This window comes from Mus pahari, chromosome 17 (assembly GCF_900095145.1).
Source record: "Mus pahari chromosome 17, PAHARI_EIJ_v1.1, whole genome shotgun sequence".
NCBI classification, from domain to species: Eukaryota; Metazoa; Chordata; class Mammalia; order Rodentia; family Muridae; genus Mus; species Mus pahari.
Genome location: NC_034606.1, coordinates 61,255,264 through 61,272,253, shown reverse-complemented (window position 1 = coordinate 61,272,253; position 16,990 = coordinate 61,255,264). Strand labels below are relative to the sequence as shown.

At 44.1% G+C, this 16,990-nt stretch overlaps 1 protein-coding gene across 4 annotated transcripts in view; it reads left to right on the top strand.

Annotated features, from left to right (window-relative positions):
- The window catches only part of Slc38a1 (solute carrier family 38 member 1), a 72,610-nt gene that overhangs the window by 19,564 nt on the left and 36,056 nt on the right, over nt 1-16,990 (top strand). For all 4 annotated transcript variants that reach the window (XM_021216812.2, XM_029548035.1, XM_029548037.1 and 1 more), the window contains exons 3-4: nt 8,141-8,216; nt 16,166-16,281. In XM_021216812.2, the coding sequence (XP_021072471.1) occupies nt 8,141-8,216; nt 16,166-16,281 (192 nt within the window). The remainder of the gene's footprint in view (nt 1-8,140; nt 8,217-16,165; nt 16,282-16,990) is intronic.

The following is a 16,990-nucleotide window of genomic DNA, read 5'->3' as shown; positions in this document are numbered from 1 at the left end:
GTAACCATCGCACCACATTTTACTTAAGAAACCAGCCAAGTTGCATTGCTTGTTATTTCTATGAATGAGTAGAAAATACAAGGGCCCCATCATTCCGAACATCATGGGAAGTTTGGATTTTAAATAATAATTATAAATAATAATAGTGACCGGTAAGTCCAAACGGCTCTGTGAAGGACTGTGGGAGAGAAACAGTCAATGAAAGAGAAAAAAGGGGTGCGGTGGGAGGAGAGAGGGCCGACCTGGTACAAGTCCCTTTCATTCTTGAGTCTCAGACTGCTTTTACCAGGGTAGAACCAAATTTATTGATTTTTAAATAACTTGAGGCCATCCTGGGACATAGTGACTTTTTAATCTGTTTTTGTTTGTTTGTTTGTTTTTATTTATGGATCCTTAGCAGGAGCCAGGGAGAGAATGGTACCCGCAGGACTCCTTTAAGAAATTTTAATTGCGTGTGTGTGTGTGTGTGTGTGTGTGTGTGTGTGTGTGTGTGTGCGCGCGCGCGCGTACATGTGGGGACGGTGAGGGAGGGGTTGTGGTAGAGTGTAGAGGTCAGAGGACAACCTTCGAGAGTTGGTTCCTTCTTTCCAGCAGGTGGATTCCAGAGGTCCCACTCAGTGGTCAGGTTCAGTGGCAAGTGCCTTTTACCGGCTGAGTCATCTCATCAGCCCCGTATTAGCATGGCATCCGTGCTATGCTTTGTTAAGTCCCCAAGGAGACAGGGATGCGGAGGATAAAGGCATAGCCACAAGCGGGTATCTTTGTGGGAACCATTTCTGACAGTCTGGAGTATGAGCCACGGTGTGATCTTTTTCAGCTCCTTTTCCCTTCCTGTAGTGAACGCGAAGCCCCTAATGCAGGCACTTCCTCATGGCCCAGTGTGTTCACAGTGCTGGGTGATGTTGCTTTTTATTGGAATCTTTTAATTACTCCCTCCACCTTTTCGAGTGATAATTAATAGACGCTTCCATTTCTTTTCTTTGTAATTATGTGTACGAGAGTATCCGTGTGGGAGTGTGTGCATGTGGGTGCAGTTGCCCGTGGAGACCAGAAGAGGGCGTCAGGTTTCTGGGAGCAGGTATTCCTCCTAACATGTGGTGAGCCTCCTAACATGGGAGCTGGGAATTGAACTTGGGTACTCCCGAAGAGCAGCAAGTATATCTCTGGCCCCATCACTGCCATCTTTTTATTTTATTTTATTTTATTTTATTTTATTTTATTTTATTTTATTATTTTTTTTGAGACAGGACCTATCTATGTAGTCTTAACTGACCTGGAACTCGCCATATAAACTAGACTGACCTCAAACTCACAGATCTTGAATCTGTATCTTGATTTCCAAGTGTTTTGCTTATACTGACTGCCATGGCTCCTTAGACCATGATGCAAAACGAGCATCCTGCAAATGAGAGAGAATTTGCTAATAAGCAAGAAGCCATCCCGACAGTCTAAATCTGTCTCTCTGTCCTTTGTGTGATACAAGGTTGAGCCCCTGGTTAAACGTCTGGGTGGTGATGGTTCCCGTAGTTCCAAAGCTGTTTGTGCTGTAGGTCCTGCCAACCTCCACCTCACAGTAGTAAGTAGGACATTCTGATTTTTTTAACAAAGCAGTGTTACCTTAAAGCGAGTCATTTATAACGCTCAGCTGGGAGTCTACCCTTGAGTTTTATAGTTCTACTTAGAGACTGTTGGGGTTTTAGGTAACTGTCACTTGGCAGGAGCTGGAAGGAACACCCATGTTTGCCCAGACTTTGGCCTCCAGCAGGGTGAGCTCACTTCCCTACACACAGTGATGAGTCCATAGCTGGTGCGGAAGAGCTTTCTCTGGTATTTCATGAAACTTCCCCACCCTCTGAAAGTCAGTACCCTGTCTGTCTGTCTGTCTGTCTGTCTGCATGTTCTTTCTCTGCTCCCTTTCCTTCCCTTCCTTCCCTTTCTTCCTTTCCTTCTTTTCCTCCCTTCCCTTCTTTCCTTCCCCTCCCTCTTTGTTTCTAAACCTCATTTTTATTTCTTGTCCTTTACTGACATAACCCACAGTTCTTGCTTCATTTCTCAGTTGGTCTGTTTGTTTAGGCAATACGAAGAATTGAACTCAGGGCTTTGTGTATGCCAGGCAGGAGCTTGACCTCTCTGCCCCAGCCCTTACTTCATTTCTGACTCTTGCAACCAAACACAAAATATGACAGCACGAAACAGATAAAAGGAAACAAAGATTAAAAACGAGAAACCAGCCAGATTTACTGAAGGCCCCACTGAGTGCTTGCCTCTTTTCATGGGTCTATCCTGTGCTCTCTGTTTAAGCTCTGCCTGCCTACCCTTGGCCCTTCCTGTAGCTAGCTCACAATTGTGGCAACTCGTTATATAATCTAAGACAAGTAAATTTCCCAAGCACTGAATTTCTCCCTTTCGGAGAATGCACTGAAGATGATACTGAACTTGGTTGACCTCTTTCATGTAGTTCATAGCTTTGCCTGGAAGCTAACCCGGATTCAGTCAGAATCATTTCTGAGGTTTAACTAACCATAAAGTAGAGCCACGCGGGCATCCGAATGCTTGCCGTTGTTCCAAGCCTTTGTTTGTTTTTTTATGCACCACGTTTTGCCAGATAGTGAGAAATTTAAGGATAACCAGCCTTGCAGATAGCCTGTTAGACCTTTGTCAGACATTTTAATGTATGTGGAGAGCTTCGCCAAATGCAGGTTCTAATCCAGGAAGTCTGGAGTGGGTCCTGAGACTTGCTTTCTAGCATGGTCAAGGAGTAATTAACGCTCTGACTGCTGTTTGGAATGAGGGACCAACTCTTAGTGATCCCTGAGAATGAGATTCCTGGAAAAGAGGCCTGTCCATCACCTTGGTATTACTGTTCTTACCTGGTACCTGAGTCAGGGCAGGTCTGGCAAATAGTTGATGGAGAGAGAGGATGATGAAGGAAGGGTGGACAGAGGTCTGCATAGCTTAGGGTTTAGACCTGTATTGAACACTGGCATGTCATAGATTTTCTGTGATATTTTTTCCCCCCTCTGGGAACCTCACCTAGCCTCCTGAGGTTGGTTCTAGGGCTGCCAGCGAATAGGCGACGCTGTCCATTTGAAGATTGAGAGCACAGACTGTGTGTGCAATCACCTATTCAGGTTCAACTCCTAGCTCAACAGTTCAGGGATCAGCAATGGAACCTCAGTCGGGCTATCTCTCTAAAATAACCCGGAGGCCAGCTCATTGTTACGGAACGAGGTGCACCCATGGGCAGCCCTTGGCCGTGTGTCTGGCCTGGCAGTTCCAAGCCTCTTAGTTTGAGAAGTGTCTGCATCAATAAAACTGTAACACTGTGTCTTTGGCAAGCCTGTTCTTCTTCTCCATCCTGCCCAGCAGTGATTGGCTTTTGGTTTTAATGACTTCTGTGATTGCTGTTCTAAGCTTGGTGAGATATTTGTCTATCCAGAAAGCTCTGAGCCTGTCTCCCAATGCATGTGGGTTTTTCCCCCTTACTCCTGTATAATTAGTTATTATGAACCAGGAATACAGTTTAATTAGGATTTATTTTTTTTAAAAAAAGATTTATTTATTTATTATATGTAAGTACAGTGTAGTTGTCTTCAGACACCCCAGAAGGAGTCAGATCTCATTATGGATGGTTGTGAGCCACCATGTGGTTGCTGGGATTTGAACTCAGGACCTTTGGAAGAGCAGTCAGAGCTCTTAACCGCTGAGCCATTTCTCCAGCCCCTAGGATTTATTTTTAAAAGAATGTGTGGCGGTTGATACACGCAGAGTCAACTTGGCGATCCTCTGAAAAGTCCCCCCCCAATTTTGCTATATTTGGGAGGAAATGTGCCAGAAAAGCTGTCTCTGGCTTCTGTCAGTCTGTTACAAGTCAGATCTCCTTCATCCTATGGTCACTGGAGTTTGGAGCCAAATAAGGGTTTCGTCCACCCTCAGGCTTCACTTCAGACTTCTGGTTTGTTTCTCTTTATGTGCATGCCGATATCTGCCCCCCTTACTTCATAATCTTGTGATATACATAATATTAATATATATATATATATACATATATATATATATATAATTTATATATGGTTTGGGGGTTTTTTGGTTGGCTGGTTTTGGAGTTTTGTTTCTTCTTCTTCTTCTTCTTCTTCTTCTTCTTCTTCTTCTTCTTCTTCTTCTTCTTCTTCGTCTTCTTCTTCTTCTTCTTCTCTCTCTCTCTCTCTCTCTCTCTCTTTTAATATTTATGTATTTATTATATGTAAGTACACTGTAGCTGTCTTCAGACACTCCAGAAGAGGGTATACAGATTTTATACGGATGGTTGTGAGCCACCATATGGTTGCTGGGATTTGAACTCAATACCTTTGGAAGAGCAGTTGGCGCTCTTAACCGCTGAGCCATCTCACCAGCCCCTCTCTCTCTCTTTTTGAGACACGGACTTGCTCTGTAGCCCAGGCTAGCTGGAACTTACTGTGTAGTCCAGGCTGACCTGGGCCTCAGTTCTCTCACCAGAGTGCAGATGTTACAAACACATCCGCCACACTGGCCCTGATCCCTGTTTTACGTGTCTCTTCCTTCTGCCCTCGTCTTTCTCCGTGGAATGTCTGTCTGTCCATCAGGGAGAGGACTAGGAGCCAGCACTTAAGGCAAACAGCTCTGCCCTTGCTCATTTCGTGTGCTGTGATTCCTCAAGCCAAGTACGACAGTCTAGGAAGAAGCCAAGTGGGAGAGAGTCCTGTCCAAAGACGTTCTTTCTGTCACACAATTCATCACCAACTGGTCTCTTCGTGTTCTTTCAATTTCACGGAACAGCTTTATACTGCTGGCTGCTCACATCTGAATTCGATGCCTAAGCCCCTTTTAAGGTTTTGTCACTAAGTCATCTGTTGTAAGCTTTTGTTCCATGTTATTTCATTCACGGAGTAGCCGACTGCTTGATGGTCTAGCACATTCTGATTTATGGGTACAGACTGACCCAGGGCAAACCGGTTTTAATGATAAGTTTGTCGTCCTACGATCACCTGTCACAGATGCCGCCTCCCACAGCACTTTTTAAGTCAATAAAAGTAAGTTTCATGTCAGTTTCAGTGCCAGAGGTCGGTGATTTTAAACAGCCAGTTGCCTTTAAGAAAGAAAATGGTGAGATAGAACATGCAGTGGAAGCTGCCTGACCTGGTAGTTTCAAATGGAATTTTCCATTAGAAAAAGAAAAGTTGGTTCTCTCTCTCTCTTTAAGTCTATGGGAATACAAAGTAAAGATTTGAAAATCAGAGCGAAGAAAATGCAGTTGGGAGAATAAAGGAGTTTTCTTTAAAAGCTTGATTCAAGAGCAGCAGTTGTCAACCTTCCTAAAGCTGAAACCCTTGAATACAGTAACTCATGCTGAGGGGACCCCAAACCATTAAGTTATTTCCATGGCTACTTCATAGCTGTAGTTGGCAATTATTATGAATTTAGAGTGGTAATAGCAGATCCCTTGGATTAACACTGAAAAGGGACAGATAAATAAGAGGGCATTAGTGATACAGTTTGTTTAAAAGAAACTTTATTGTAACTTTGGAGCATCATTCAGAAGAAAGGGAGTATAAAGTACTAAACAGAGTTTAAAGATGTTTCTTTAAAATAGATTCAAGTGGCTTTGAAATTACTGAGGAAAAATTTATTCTAGTTTATTCTGATGATAACCAGACAATTAAGTTCCTCAGGAAGGGCTGTGTTTGATGTCGTCTCCATTGCTGCAATGAAACACCATGACCTAGGCCGGGCGTACGCTTTTAATCCCAGCACTCGGGAGGCAGAGGCAGACGGATTTCTGAGTTCAAGGCCAGCCTGGTCTACAAGTGAGCTCCAGGACAGCCAGGGCTACACAGAGAAACCCTGTCTCAAAAAACCAAAAAAAAGAAAAAGAAAAAAGAAACACCATGGCCAAAAGCAAGATGGGAAGGAAAGGGTTCATTTGGCTCACACTTCCACAGCACTGTTCATCAAGGAAGTTAGGACAGGAAGTCATCAAGCAGGCAGGAACCTAGAGACAGGAGCTGATGCAGAGGTCATGGAGAAGTGTGACTTACCAGCTTGCTCCCCGTAGCTTGGTCAGTCTGTTTTTTTCATACAACCCTGGATCACCAACCCAGGGATGGCACCGCCCACAATGGGCTGGGTCCTCCCAAATCAGTCACTAATTAAGAAAATGCTTCCCCCCCCACCCTGTTGAAGTTTATTTTTTTTCTTTTTATTTTTTTATTGGATATTTTCTTTATTTGAATTTCAAATGTTATCCCCATTCCTGGTTTCCCCTCCAACCCCCCCTTCCCCCCCTTCCCCCGTCCCCTTGCTCACCAACCCACCCACTCCTGCTTCCTGGCCCTGGCATTCCTCCACACTGAGGCATAGAGCCGTCACGGGACCAAGGGCCTCCCTGGAGGCATTTTCTTAATGGAGGCTCCCTCCTCTCAGTTGACTTTGCCTTGTGTCAAGTTGACATAAAACTTTCCAGCACAAGGGCCAAACATCATTCTTGAAATGTTTTAAGAATATACACAAGAGGGGCCAGCGAAATGGCTCTGTGGGGAAAGGCATTTGCTCAGCACATCCGGTTGACCTGAGTTCAATCCCTGGAACGCAAGTAAGGAAGAAAGGAGAGCATCAGTTTCTCTGGGAATAGATTTTTCTTTAACGGGCGCTTTTGTTTTGTCTTATTTTGTGGTTGTTTGTTTGTTTCAGATGGGTGTGTGTGTGTGTCTTTGTGTAGCCCTGGCTGTCCTGGAACAAGCTCTGCAGACCAGGCTGTCCTCAAACTCAGACATCCGCCTGCCTCTGCCTCCCGAGTGCTGGGATTAAAGGCATGTGCTACCACCTCCTGGCCCTGAAGCTTTCTTTGAATGAGGAATTTTACAGATTCCAAGTTTATATCGTTCAGTTCTAAATGAAGTCTGCGTGTGTTGGGTTAGCTTTGAGAATATTTTCTGTTCTTCTGTGTAGCTCTGTCTATGTGTGGCATGCTGGAGGTTCTTCTGTCTGGCTCTCACCCAATCCTAACTTATGACCCTCTCCTGGGCGAGGACTGACCTTGATTGCTCATGACCTGAATTGAGTTTGGACTTGCTATATCCTTCTACAGTTGTGAGGCAGTGTGATAGGTGTTCCTCCCATTTTACAGATGAGAACACTAAAGTCGTATACACAAACCCTTGGACCTAGTCAGAGCCTGAATTCAAATCCAGTTTAAGTCCCTGGCTTTGACTCTAACTGCGGACCATTAACTTCCCAAGCTGGATCCTGATAGCCTAGAGATCGGTCCTAGCCCCTGTGTCTGTTCCTCTGTGCTGCATAGCGCCGGTGCTAACTGGATGCTTGCTAACAGGATGTTAGGTGGTGGAACAGCTGCTGACTTTCTGCAAGGGAGCGGGGACGGGGGTTGCGCTTAGTGACCCTGTATGGTAGGACCTGCGCTCAGGAGGAACTTTGTCTCCAGGATTTTTTTTTTTTTTTTTTTTTAAGAAATATTTATTTTATGTACATTGTAGCTGTCTTCAGACACAACCAGAAGAGGGCACCTGATCACTTTACAAGATGGTTGCGAGCCACCATGTGGTTGCTGGGAATTGAACTCAGGACCTCTGGAAGAACAGTGTTCTTAACCGCTGAGCCATCTCTCCAGCTCCGTCTCTAGGATTCTTAACAGCACCAGGAGCATAGTAGTCTTGGTTTTATGTAATTTTCAACTTATTGGAAAATCTGCATAAAAGCTAACTTATATTGTGTGTGATGTTTTAGTTTACTTTGAAAATGATTCAAAATTTATAGCTCTTTTATACCTTATAGCATCTCCTTCAAGATAAGCAACAATCCCTTTGTGGATGGTAGAGTGAGAGAGAAAAATGAATGAGTGGAAGAGCCTGCCTGGGAATGCTTGGAGCTTATTTGATAACAGAAATGTAGAGAAGGTTCATGCACGTGTACTATGCACACACACTCACACACACACAGACTCACACACACATGTACGCACACAGTGGGGAGACAGTTGATAAGACAGTTTTTGGCAACCAACTGACAACTTGTCAGTTTGCTGTATGCAGTGTGTTTTGGAAATGCTGCTGCTAAACTCACAGTCATTAACAGAAGGTTAACCATGTTCTGTGTGTCTTTCCAGCAAGTTCATCTCAGATCGGGAGAGTAGGAGGAGCCTCACAAACAGCCATCTGGAGAAAAGGAAATGCGACGAGTATGTAAGTATCATGTGCGTGTAAGTGTGTGAACTGACTCTGAGAACATCATGACGGGGGCAGCGGGGGGCTCTGAGGGCCATGTGACAGGGGGCAGCGTGTGGGATCCAATTCTGAGAACCACATGACTAGGGGCAGTGTGTGTGTGAGCCGATTCTGAGAACCACATGGCTGGGCAGCGTGTACTGATGGCTCTGAGAGCCATGTGACTGGGGGCAGCGTGTGGGAGCCGAGTCTGAGAACCACGTGACTGAGGCAGTGTGTGGGAGCTGAGTCTGAGAACCACATGACTGGGGCAGTGTGTACTGATGGCCCTGAGAGCCATGTGACTGGGAGCAAGGAGTGGGAGCAGATCTGAGAACCACTTGACTGGGGACAGCATTTCTGTGTAAGTAGTATAGTCAGGACAGGTGAGGGAGCCTCTGACAGCTAAACTGCCCCACTCCCTGGACACAGTTCCCCAAGACCCATTGTAGGGGCCTCTTCCGGCCCCACCTCACCTCTGCTTAGGCACAGACCACATCAATCAGAAGGAGAGACCCCCTTGCTGCATCAGAGGCCAAGCAAGTTGCCAGAAGTCAAGTCCCAACCTGGTCGGAAATTCCTGAGACCAAAGAGGAAACAGAAACCAAGGAACAAACAACAATCCAACTCAGAAATCAGCACCTAGACTTATAATCATCCCAAACTCAGATTCCTTAAAGCCAGTATAAGAAAGAACACAGCCACAGCCAGGACAACGTGGCATCACCAGAGCCTAGCTGTCCTACGACAGGAAGACCTGTCAGAAATATTTTGATGCAGCTGAAGCACAAGAAAATGGCCTCAAAAGCAACTTTATGAAAACAATAGAGGTTCTTAAGAAAAGAAATAATAAACAAAAACCTTAAATCAAGGAAAAGATAAACAAAAAATTGGAGGAAATCACTAAATCACATAGAATGCTAAGGGGTTGGGGAGCAGGTGAAGGAGACTGTTAGAGACATGAAAGTTGAAATGGAAGCAATAAAGAAAACACAAACTAAGGGGATTCTGGACATGGACACTCTAGGTAAGCAAGTAAGAACTATGGGCACAAGCTTCACCAACAGTATATCAGAGACGGAAGTGACAATCTCAGGCATTGAAGAGATGATAGAATTTGTAGATTTATCAGTCAAGGAAAATATTAAATCTAAAAAGCTCCTGACATGAAACATCCAGGAAATCTGGAATACTATAAAAGCCCAAACCTAAGAATAATATGAATAGAAGATTAGCAGCTCAAAGTTCCAGAAAATATTTTTAACAAAATGATAGAAGTAAATGTCCCTAACCTAAAGAAAGAGACATCTATAAACATACAAGAAGCTTACAGAACAGATTGGACCGGGGGGGGGGGAAAGATAATCCTCAATCAAGACACAGAATGTATAGAACAATGAAAGATTAAGATACACAAGAGAAAAAGACCATGAAACATATACAGCAGAACTATTAAAATTACAGCTGACTTCTCAAGGGACTCTAAAAGCCAGAAGAATGTGGACAGATGTCTTGCAGATTCTAAATAAAAGACCACAGAAAATGCTAGAAGGAAAATTCCAACCTAAAGGGGTTAACTACACCCACGAAAACACAGGAAATAAATAATTATATGCCAGCAAATCCAAAAGAAGGGAAGCAGACTCAAAACACACACGCACACGCACATGCTACTACCACCACCAACACCAACACCACCAATATCAAAATAACAGGAATTACTAATCATTTGTCAATAATGTCTCTCAACACCAGTTAACTCTATTATGCAATAAAAACACACAGGCTGACCAAATGAATGTGAAAACGAGATCCATCATTCTGCTGCTCAGAAGAAACACACCTCAACATCAAAGATAGACATTATCTCAGAGTAAAGGGCAGGGAAAGATTTTCCAAAAAGCAAGTTGGTGTAGCCCTTCTAATATCTAACACAATAGACTTTCAACCAAAATTAATCAAAAGAGATGGGGAAGGATACTTCATACTCTTCAAAGGAAAGATCCGCCGAGATGATGTCTCAGTTCTGAACATTTCTGCCCCAAATGCAAGAGCATCCACATTCATTAAAGAAACATTACTAAAGCTTAAATCACACATTAAACTCCATACATTGATGATAGGAGGCTTCTGTACCCTACTCTCACCAATGTACAGCTCACCCAGACAGAAATTAAAGAGAAATAATGGACTTACAGACATTATGACTCAAATGGATCTAACAGATACCTACAGAACATTTCACCTAAACACAGAAGACTATACCTTCTTCTCAGCACTTCACCGAACCTTCTCCAAGATTGGCCACAATTGGTCAGAAAACAAGCCTCAACAGATACAATCTGTATTTTATTAGACTACCATGGATTAAAGCTAGACTTCAAAGACAACAGAAACAACATAAAGCCTACGGACTTATGGAAACTAAACAACTTTATGGAACAACCACTGGACCAAGGAGGAAATAAAGAAAGAGATTAAAGATGTCCTTGAATTCAATGAAAATGAAGGCACAACATACATAAACCTATGGGACCTAATGAAAACAATACTAAGGGGAAAGTTCAAAGCACTAAGGGCCTCCATAAAGAAATGAGATCTCATGCTATGGACTTAACAGTTCACCTGAATTCTCAAAACCAAAAAGAAGCAAACATATGCAAGAGGAATAGACAGCAGGAAGTAGTCCAACTCAGGGCTGAAATCACTAAAATAGAAAGAAAACAGTAAAACGAATTAATGAAACAAAAAGTTGGTTCTTTGAGAAAATCAACAAGATAGACAAAGCCTTAGCCAAAGGGCAAAAGGCAGAGAGACAGTATCCAGATTTTTAAAAAAAAATCAGAAATGGGGAACATAACAGACACCAAGGAAATCTAAAGAGTCATTAGGTCTTCAAAAAACATATACTCCACAAAATTGGAAAATATAAAAGAACTTGACAATCTTCTCAATTGATACCACTTACCCAAGTTAAATCAAGATCAGATAAAAAATTTAAATAGACCTATAATCCATAAGGAAATAGGAATAGTCCTTAAAAGTCTTCTAACTAACTAACTAACTACAGCAGCAACAGCAACAACAAAAGAGCCCAAGGCCAGATGATTTTAGAACAGAATTCTACCAGACTTTTGAAGGAGAGTTAATACCAATACTCATCAAATTATTCCACAAAATGGGAATAGAAAGAACACTGCCAAATTCATTTTATGAGACCACAGTCACCCTGGTTCCTAAATCACAGAAGAGAAAGAATTACAGACAAATTTCTCTTATGAATATTGATGCAATACTCACAAGCCAAATCCAAGAACACATCAAAAAGATAATCTACTATGATCAACTAGGTTTCGTCCTGGAGATGCCAGGGATAGTCCAACATAGGAAAATCCATCAATATAATCCACCATATAAACAAACTGAAAGTAAAAGTCCACATGGTCCTCTCACTAGATGCTGAGAAAGCCTTTGACAAAACCCAACACCCCTTCATGATTAACATCTCGGTGAGATCCGGGATACAAAGGGCAAACGTAAACAACATAAAGACAATATACAGCAAGCCAGTATCCCAGATCAAGTTAAATGGGAGAGGATTAGACAGTTCCACTAAAATCAGGAACAAGACAAGGCTGTCCACTGCATATCTATTCGGTATAGTACTTGAAGCTGGAGCTGGAGCCGTAAGACAACTGAAGGAGACCAAAGGGATACAGATTGGAAAGGCAGATGTCAGAGCATTGTTATTTGCAAATGATATGATAATATACGTAAGTGACCCTCAGAATTCTACCAGGGAACTCCCACAGGTGAGAAACACCTTCACTGAAGTGGTTGGATAACAAGATTAAGTTTAAAAAAACAAAAACAAAAACAAAAACTGCAGCCCTCCTATATACAAAAGAAATCAGGGAAACAACACCCTTCACAATAGTCACAAATAAAATAAAATATCTTGGTGTAACTCTAACCAAGCAAGTGAAAGATCAGCATCACAAGAACTTCAAGTCTCTGAAGGAAGATATTGAAGAAGACACCAGTTATTGGAAAGATCTTCCATGCACATAGATGAGTAGGATTAACATAGTAAAAATGGCCATCTTGCCAAAAACAATCTACAAATTCAATGCAATTCCCATCAAAATTCCAGCATAATTCTCTACAGACCTTGAAAGAACAACACTCATCTTCGCCTGGAAACACAAAGAGCCAGGTTTGCTAAAACAATCCTGTATAAGCAAAGAACTTCTGGAGGTAGCACCGTTCCTGATTTCAAGCTGTATGTACTACAGAGCGGTAATAATAAAAGCCACTTGGTACTAGCATAAAATCAGAAAAGTTGATCAGTGGGATTGAAAACCCAGAAATAAACTCATACGCCTACAGATCGTTGATAAAGAAGCCAGGAATATACAATGGGAAAAGGAAAGAATCTTCAAAATTAGTGCTGGTCTAACTGGATGTCTGCATGTAGAAGAGGCAAATAGATCCATATCTATCGCCCTGTAAAAAACTTAAGTCCAAGTGGATCAAAGACCTTAACGTAAAGCCAGATAGTCTGAACCTGATAGAAAAGAAAGTGGTGTATAGTTTAGCATGCATTGGCGCAGAAGACAGTTCTCTGGACAGAGCACCAGTCGAGCAGTCACTAAGATCAACAATTAATAAGTGGGACCTCATGAAACTGACAAGCTTCTGTAAAACAGAGGATGCCATCAACAGGACAAAGCAGCAGCCCACAGAATGGGAAACCCCACATCTGACAGAGGCCTCATACCCAAAATCTATAAAGAACTCAAGAACCTAGACAACAGAAACCACATAATCCGTTTAAAAAATGGGAGTACAGATCGAAAGAGAGAATTCTCAACAGGGGAATGGTGAATGGCTGAGAGGCACTTGAAGTAGTGTTCATTATCCTTAGCCATGAGGGAAATGGAAATCAAAACGACTCTGAGATTCCATCTTACGTCGGTTAGAATGGCTAAGATCAAAAACTCAAGGGACAGCTCATGCTGGCAAGGGTGTGGAGTAAGGGGAGCACTTATCCATTGCTGGTGGGAGTTACAAACTTGTATAGCCACTTTGGAAATCAATACGACAATTTCTGAGAAAGTTCCGAGGCCGGGCGTGGTGGCGCACGCCTTTAATCCCAGCACTCGGGAGGCAGAGACAGGCGGATTTCTGAGTTCAAAGCCAGCCTGGTCTACAAAGTGAGTTCCAGGACAGCCAGGGCTATACAGAGAAACCCTGTCTTGAAAAACCAAAAACCAAAACAAAACAAAAAAAAAACCAAAAAACAAACAAACAAACAAAAAAATTTCGAATCTACCTCAAGACCCGGCTGTAACACTCGTGGGCATAAACCCAGAAGATGCTCCATTCTACCATAAGGACAGTTGCTCAATTGTGTTCATACAGCTTTGTTCATAATAGCCAGAAACTGGAAACTACCTAGATGTCCCTCACCTGAAAACTGGGTAAAGAAAATGTTCATTTACACAATGGGTTACTGCTCAACTATTAAAAACAATGACTTCATGAAGTTTGCCAGCAAATGGGTGTAACTAGAAAAGATTATTCTGACTGAGGTAACCCAGAAAGACAAACCTGGTATATACTCACTTATAAATGGATATTAACCATAAAGTGCAGGATAACCATTTTACATTCCACAGACACGAAGAAGGTACATAACAAGGGGGGGCTCAAAGCCAGGATAGGTGAATCTCACTGTGAATGGGGAAACAGAATAGATGTAGCAGTGTGAATGGGGGAGGGGACTTAGTGGGGGTAGAGGGGTAAGGATGGGAGCAGGAGGGATCAGGTGTGGGGAGGATGGAGGGAGCACTGAGAATTCGGGGGGGAGGGCATTCCTAGTAGCATGTTAACTCCCAGGAATCTAAGAGGGTGATGCTAAGACTCCTAGCAATGGGGAATACTGAGCATGAACCTGTCATCTCCTGTAACCAGGCAAGACATTAGTGAAGGCATTGGGACACCAACCCAGCCACAAAACCTTCAAACCCTTCAATTTGTCCTACCAGTTTGATGTGGAGGGGTAAAGAAATTGTGGGAGTAGCCAGACAATGACTGGCATGGCTTGAGACCATGCCACGAGAAGGAGCTCACTCTGGCATGTCTTGTAGTCAGATATTTGAGAGTTCAGAGACCCAGGATAGACCCAACCATGGATGGCAAAAAAAAAAATAAGTAGATTAAAAATAGATAAATGTAAAAAGTCAGTGACGTGATACCTAAGGATATTCTACCATACTCATAGATGGGCATCTAGTTCAGTTGTCATCAGAGAGGCCTCATCTAGCAACTGATGAAAACAGATTGAGAGACCCACAGCCAGTTAGGCAGAGCCTAGGGGGGAGAGGGAGGAAGGACTGTAGGAACCAGGGGGCAAGAGCACCACAAGAAACTCCCCCCACCCACAGAATCAACTCACCTGGGCTTGAACGGGCTCACAGAGACTGAACCGCCAACCAGGGAGCCTGCATGGGGCTGGCCCAGGCTCTTCACACGTGTGACGGTTGAGTAGCTTGGTCTCCTTGTGGGACTCCTAACAGTAGGAGCAGGGGCTGCCTCTAACTCACTGGCCTGCCTTTGGGACCCTTTCCTCCTACTGGCCTGCCTTGTTTGGTCTTTCTAGAAGAGAGGGTGCCTCGTCTTTTTTCTTCTAACTTTTTAATTGGTTCTTTGTGAACTTCACACCATGCACCCCAGTTCCATTCATCTCCCCAACCCCCTTACACCTGCCCTTGGACCTTCCCCCCCAAAAGAGGAAAAAAAAAAAACACCTGGTAGAAGCTGCAGTGTGTCATACTGTATCCACAGTATTCCCTTTTGTTCACAATTCTTTGCTTGCAGATGTTCATAGCAGCAACTTGTTGGTCTGGTTCAAAGCCTCTGGCTTCTCTATCAGTACTGGATCCTCCCTGGGACACCTCTTGGATAGCCTGTTGTTGCTCTGTGTCGTGGAGATCCTGTAGTTTTGGACCTGTAAGACCAGCCCCTTCACACACTCCAGCAGTTCATTGATGGGGTAGATGCTGGGGTGAGCCCTGCATCTGAGCCTGAGAGGTATCGGAGCTGCTCAGCCAGCCAGCTCTCCTGCACCCACACCACTGGGGGTAAACTCTCCTGCCCCGTCCTGACTGGCCCACCTAATGCTGGCAAGGGGCAGAGCCAGCTCCTGTGTTCTCACACACTCAGGACTGGCTCACCAGCAACCCCTGTAGCCAGGGCCAACTCTTCGCCGCTGCCCAGGTGAGGTGCAGAGACCGCTTCCCGCAGTGTTGTATCCAGTGAGGGTCAGGGCCAGCTGCCATAGGTAGCAAGGGACACAGGGGAAGAGAAAGGTGTCTCTCCCTTGTCTGTCCACACTGAAGTGCCTAGTTTTAACGCAGCTTCATATGCCATGGCTGGTTGATAGCCCTGGAGGCAGGCCCTTTTCTGAAGAGAAATGGAGGAGGGGTGGGGTGGTGGGGGAGGGAGGTGGGAGGAAAAGGAGGAGGGGAAACTGCTGTTGGGATGTAAAATAAATTGAAACGTGTGTGTGTGTGTGTGTGTGTGTGTGTGTGTGTGTGTGTGTGTGTGGAGAGAGGAGAGACAGAGACAGAGACAGAGAGACAGACAGACACACAGAGAGAGAGAGAGACAGAGAAACAGCATATGTGTTAACTAGTGTACAACTCAGATACACGGGGCAGGGCTTTCTTTCATTCAGCCCTGAAAATGTTACTGTGTCACTGGCAACATTTTCTCATACAACCCATTAAAAAAAAAAAAACTAAACTGCAGAAAGTACTCCAGGTTTGTTTCTCGGTGGGTTCTGGTAGCGTTGGAAAGGCTGTGGCTTGAAGGAATGTCTTGAGAGCATGTACTTAGTGACGATGACTGTCTCTACTGTCCAGATTCCAGGAACAACCTCTCTGGGAATGTCTGTCTTTAACCTGAGCAACGCCATCATGGGCAGTGGGATCTTGGGCCTTGCCTTCGCCTTGGCCAACACTGGGATCCTCCTCTTTCTGTGAGTATTGACAGGACCATGGGTTCTGTTTTACATCTTGGTTTTGGTATGCTTGCTTTCAGTTCCCACAGAAATCTGGGGGACAAATGTCTAACCGGTGTCTGTTAGGTTATTTGCCTGGCTTACCTGTGGCTCCTCCCAGCGCTCCTCTCTGTGCCCTTACCTAAACCTCCAGCCCAGGACTTCCCTTCCCCCAGCTTCTCACTCCTACACCAACCTACCTGCCATATCACACTTTCACCTCTCTTGGTGCTATATCTAAGTTCTCCCTCTTCCTCTCCCTCTCCTTCTCCCTCCCTCTCTCATCTCTCCCTCCGTCCCCCATTTCTCACTCTCATCTCTCCCTCTCTTTCTCTCTCCCCCGCTTTCTCCCTCTCTCCCTCCCTCCTTCTTTCCCCCTCTCATCTCTCTTCCTCCCTCTTCCCCTCATCTTCCCATCCTTCTCTCTCTCCCTCCCCCTCATCTCTCACTCATCTCTTTCTCTCTCTTCCGCCCCTCTCTCAGTCTGAACCCTCACTTATATCTACAATAAAAACCTCGTCTCCAGCCACACCCAGGACTGGTCATATCCTCCTTTCATGCACTTCCTTTATCACACAGAGGGGAAAAGATGTTTCTAAACAATTTTTATTTATTTGCTAATTTATTAATTTGGTTAAGTAACCAATACATACTTTCAGGTTGTTTGGGTGGCTCTCAGTAACAGACT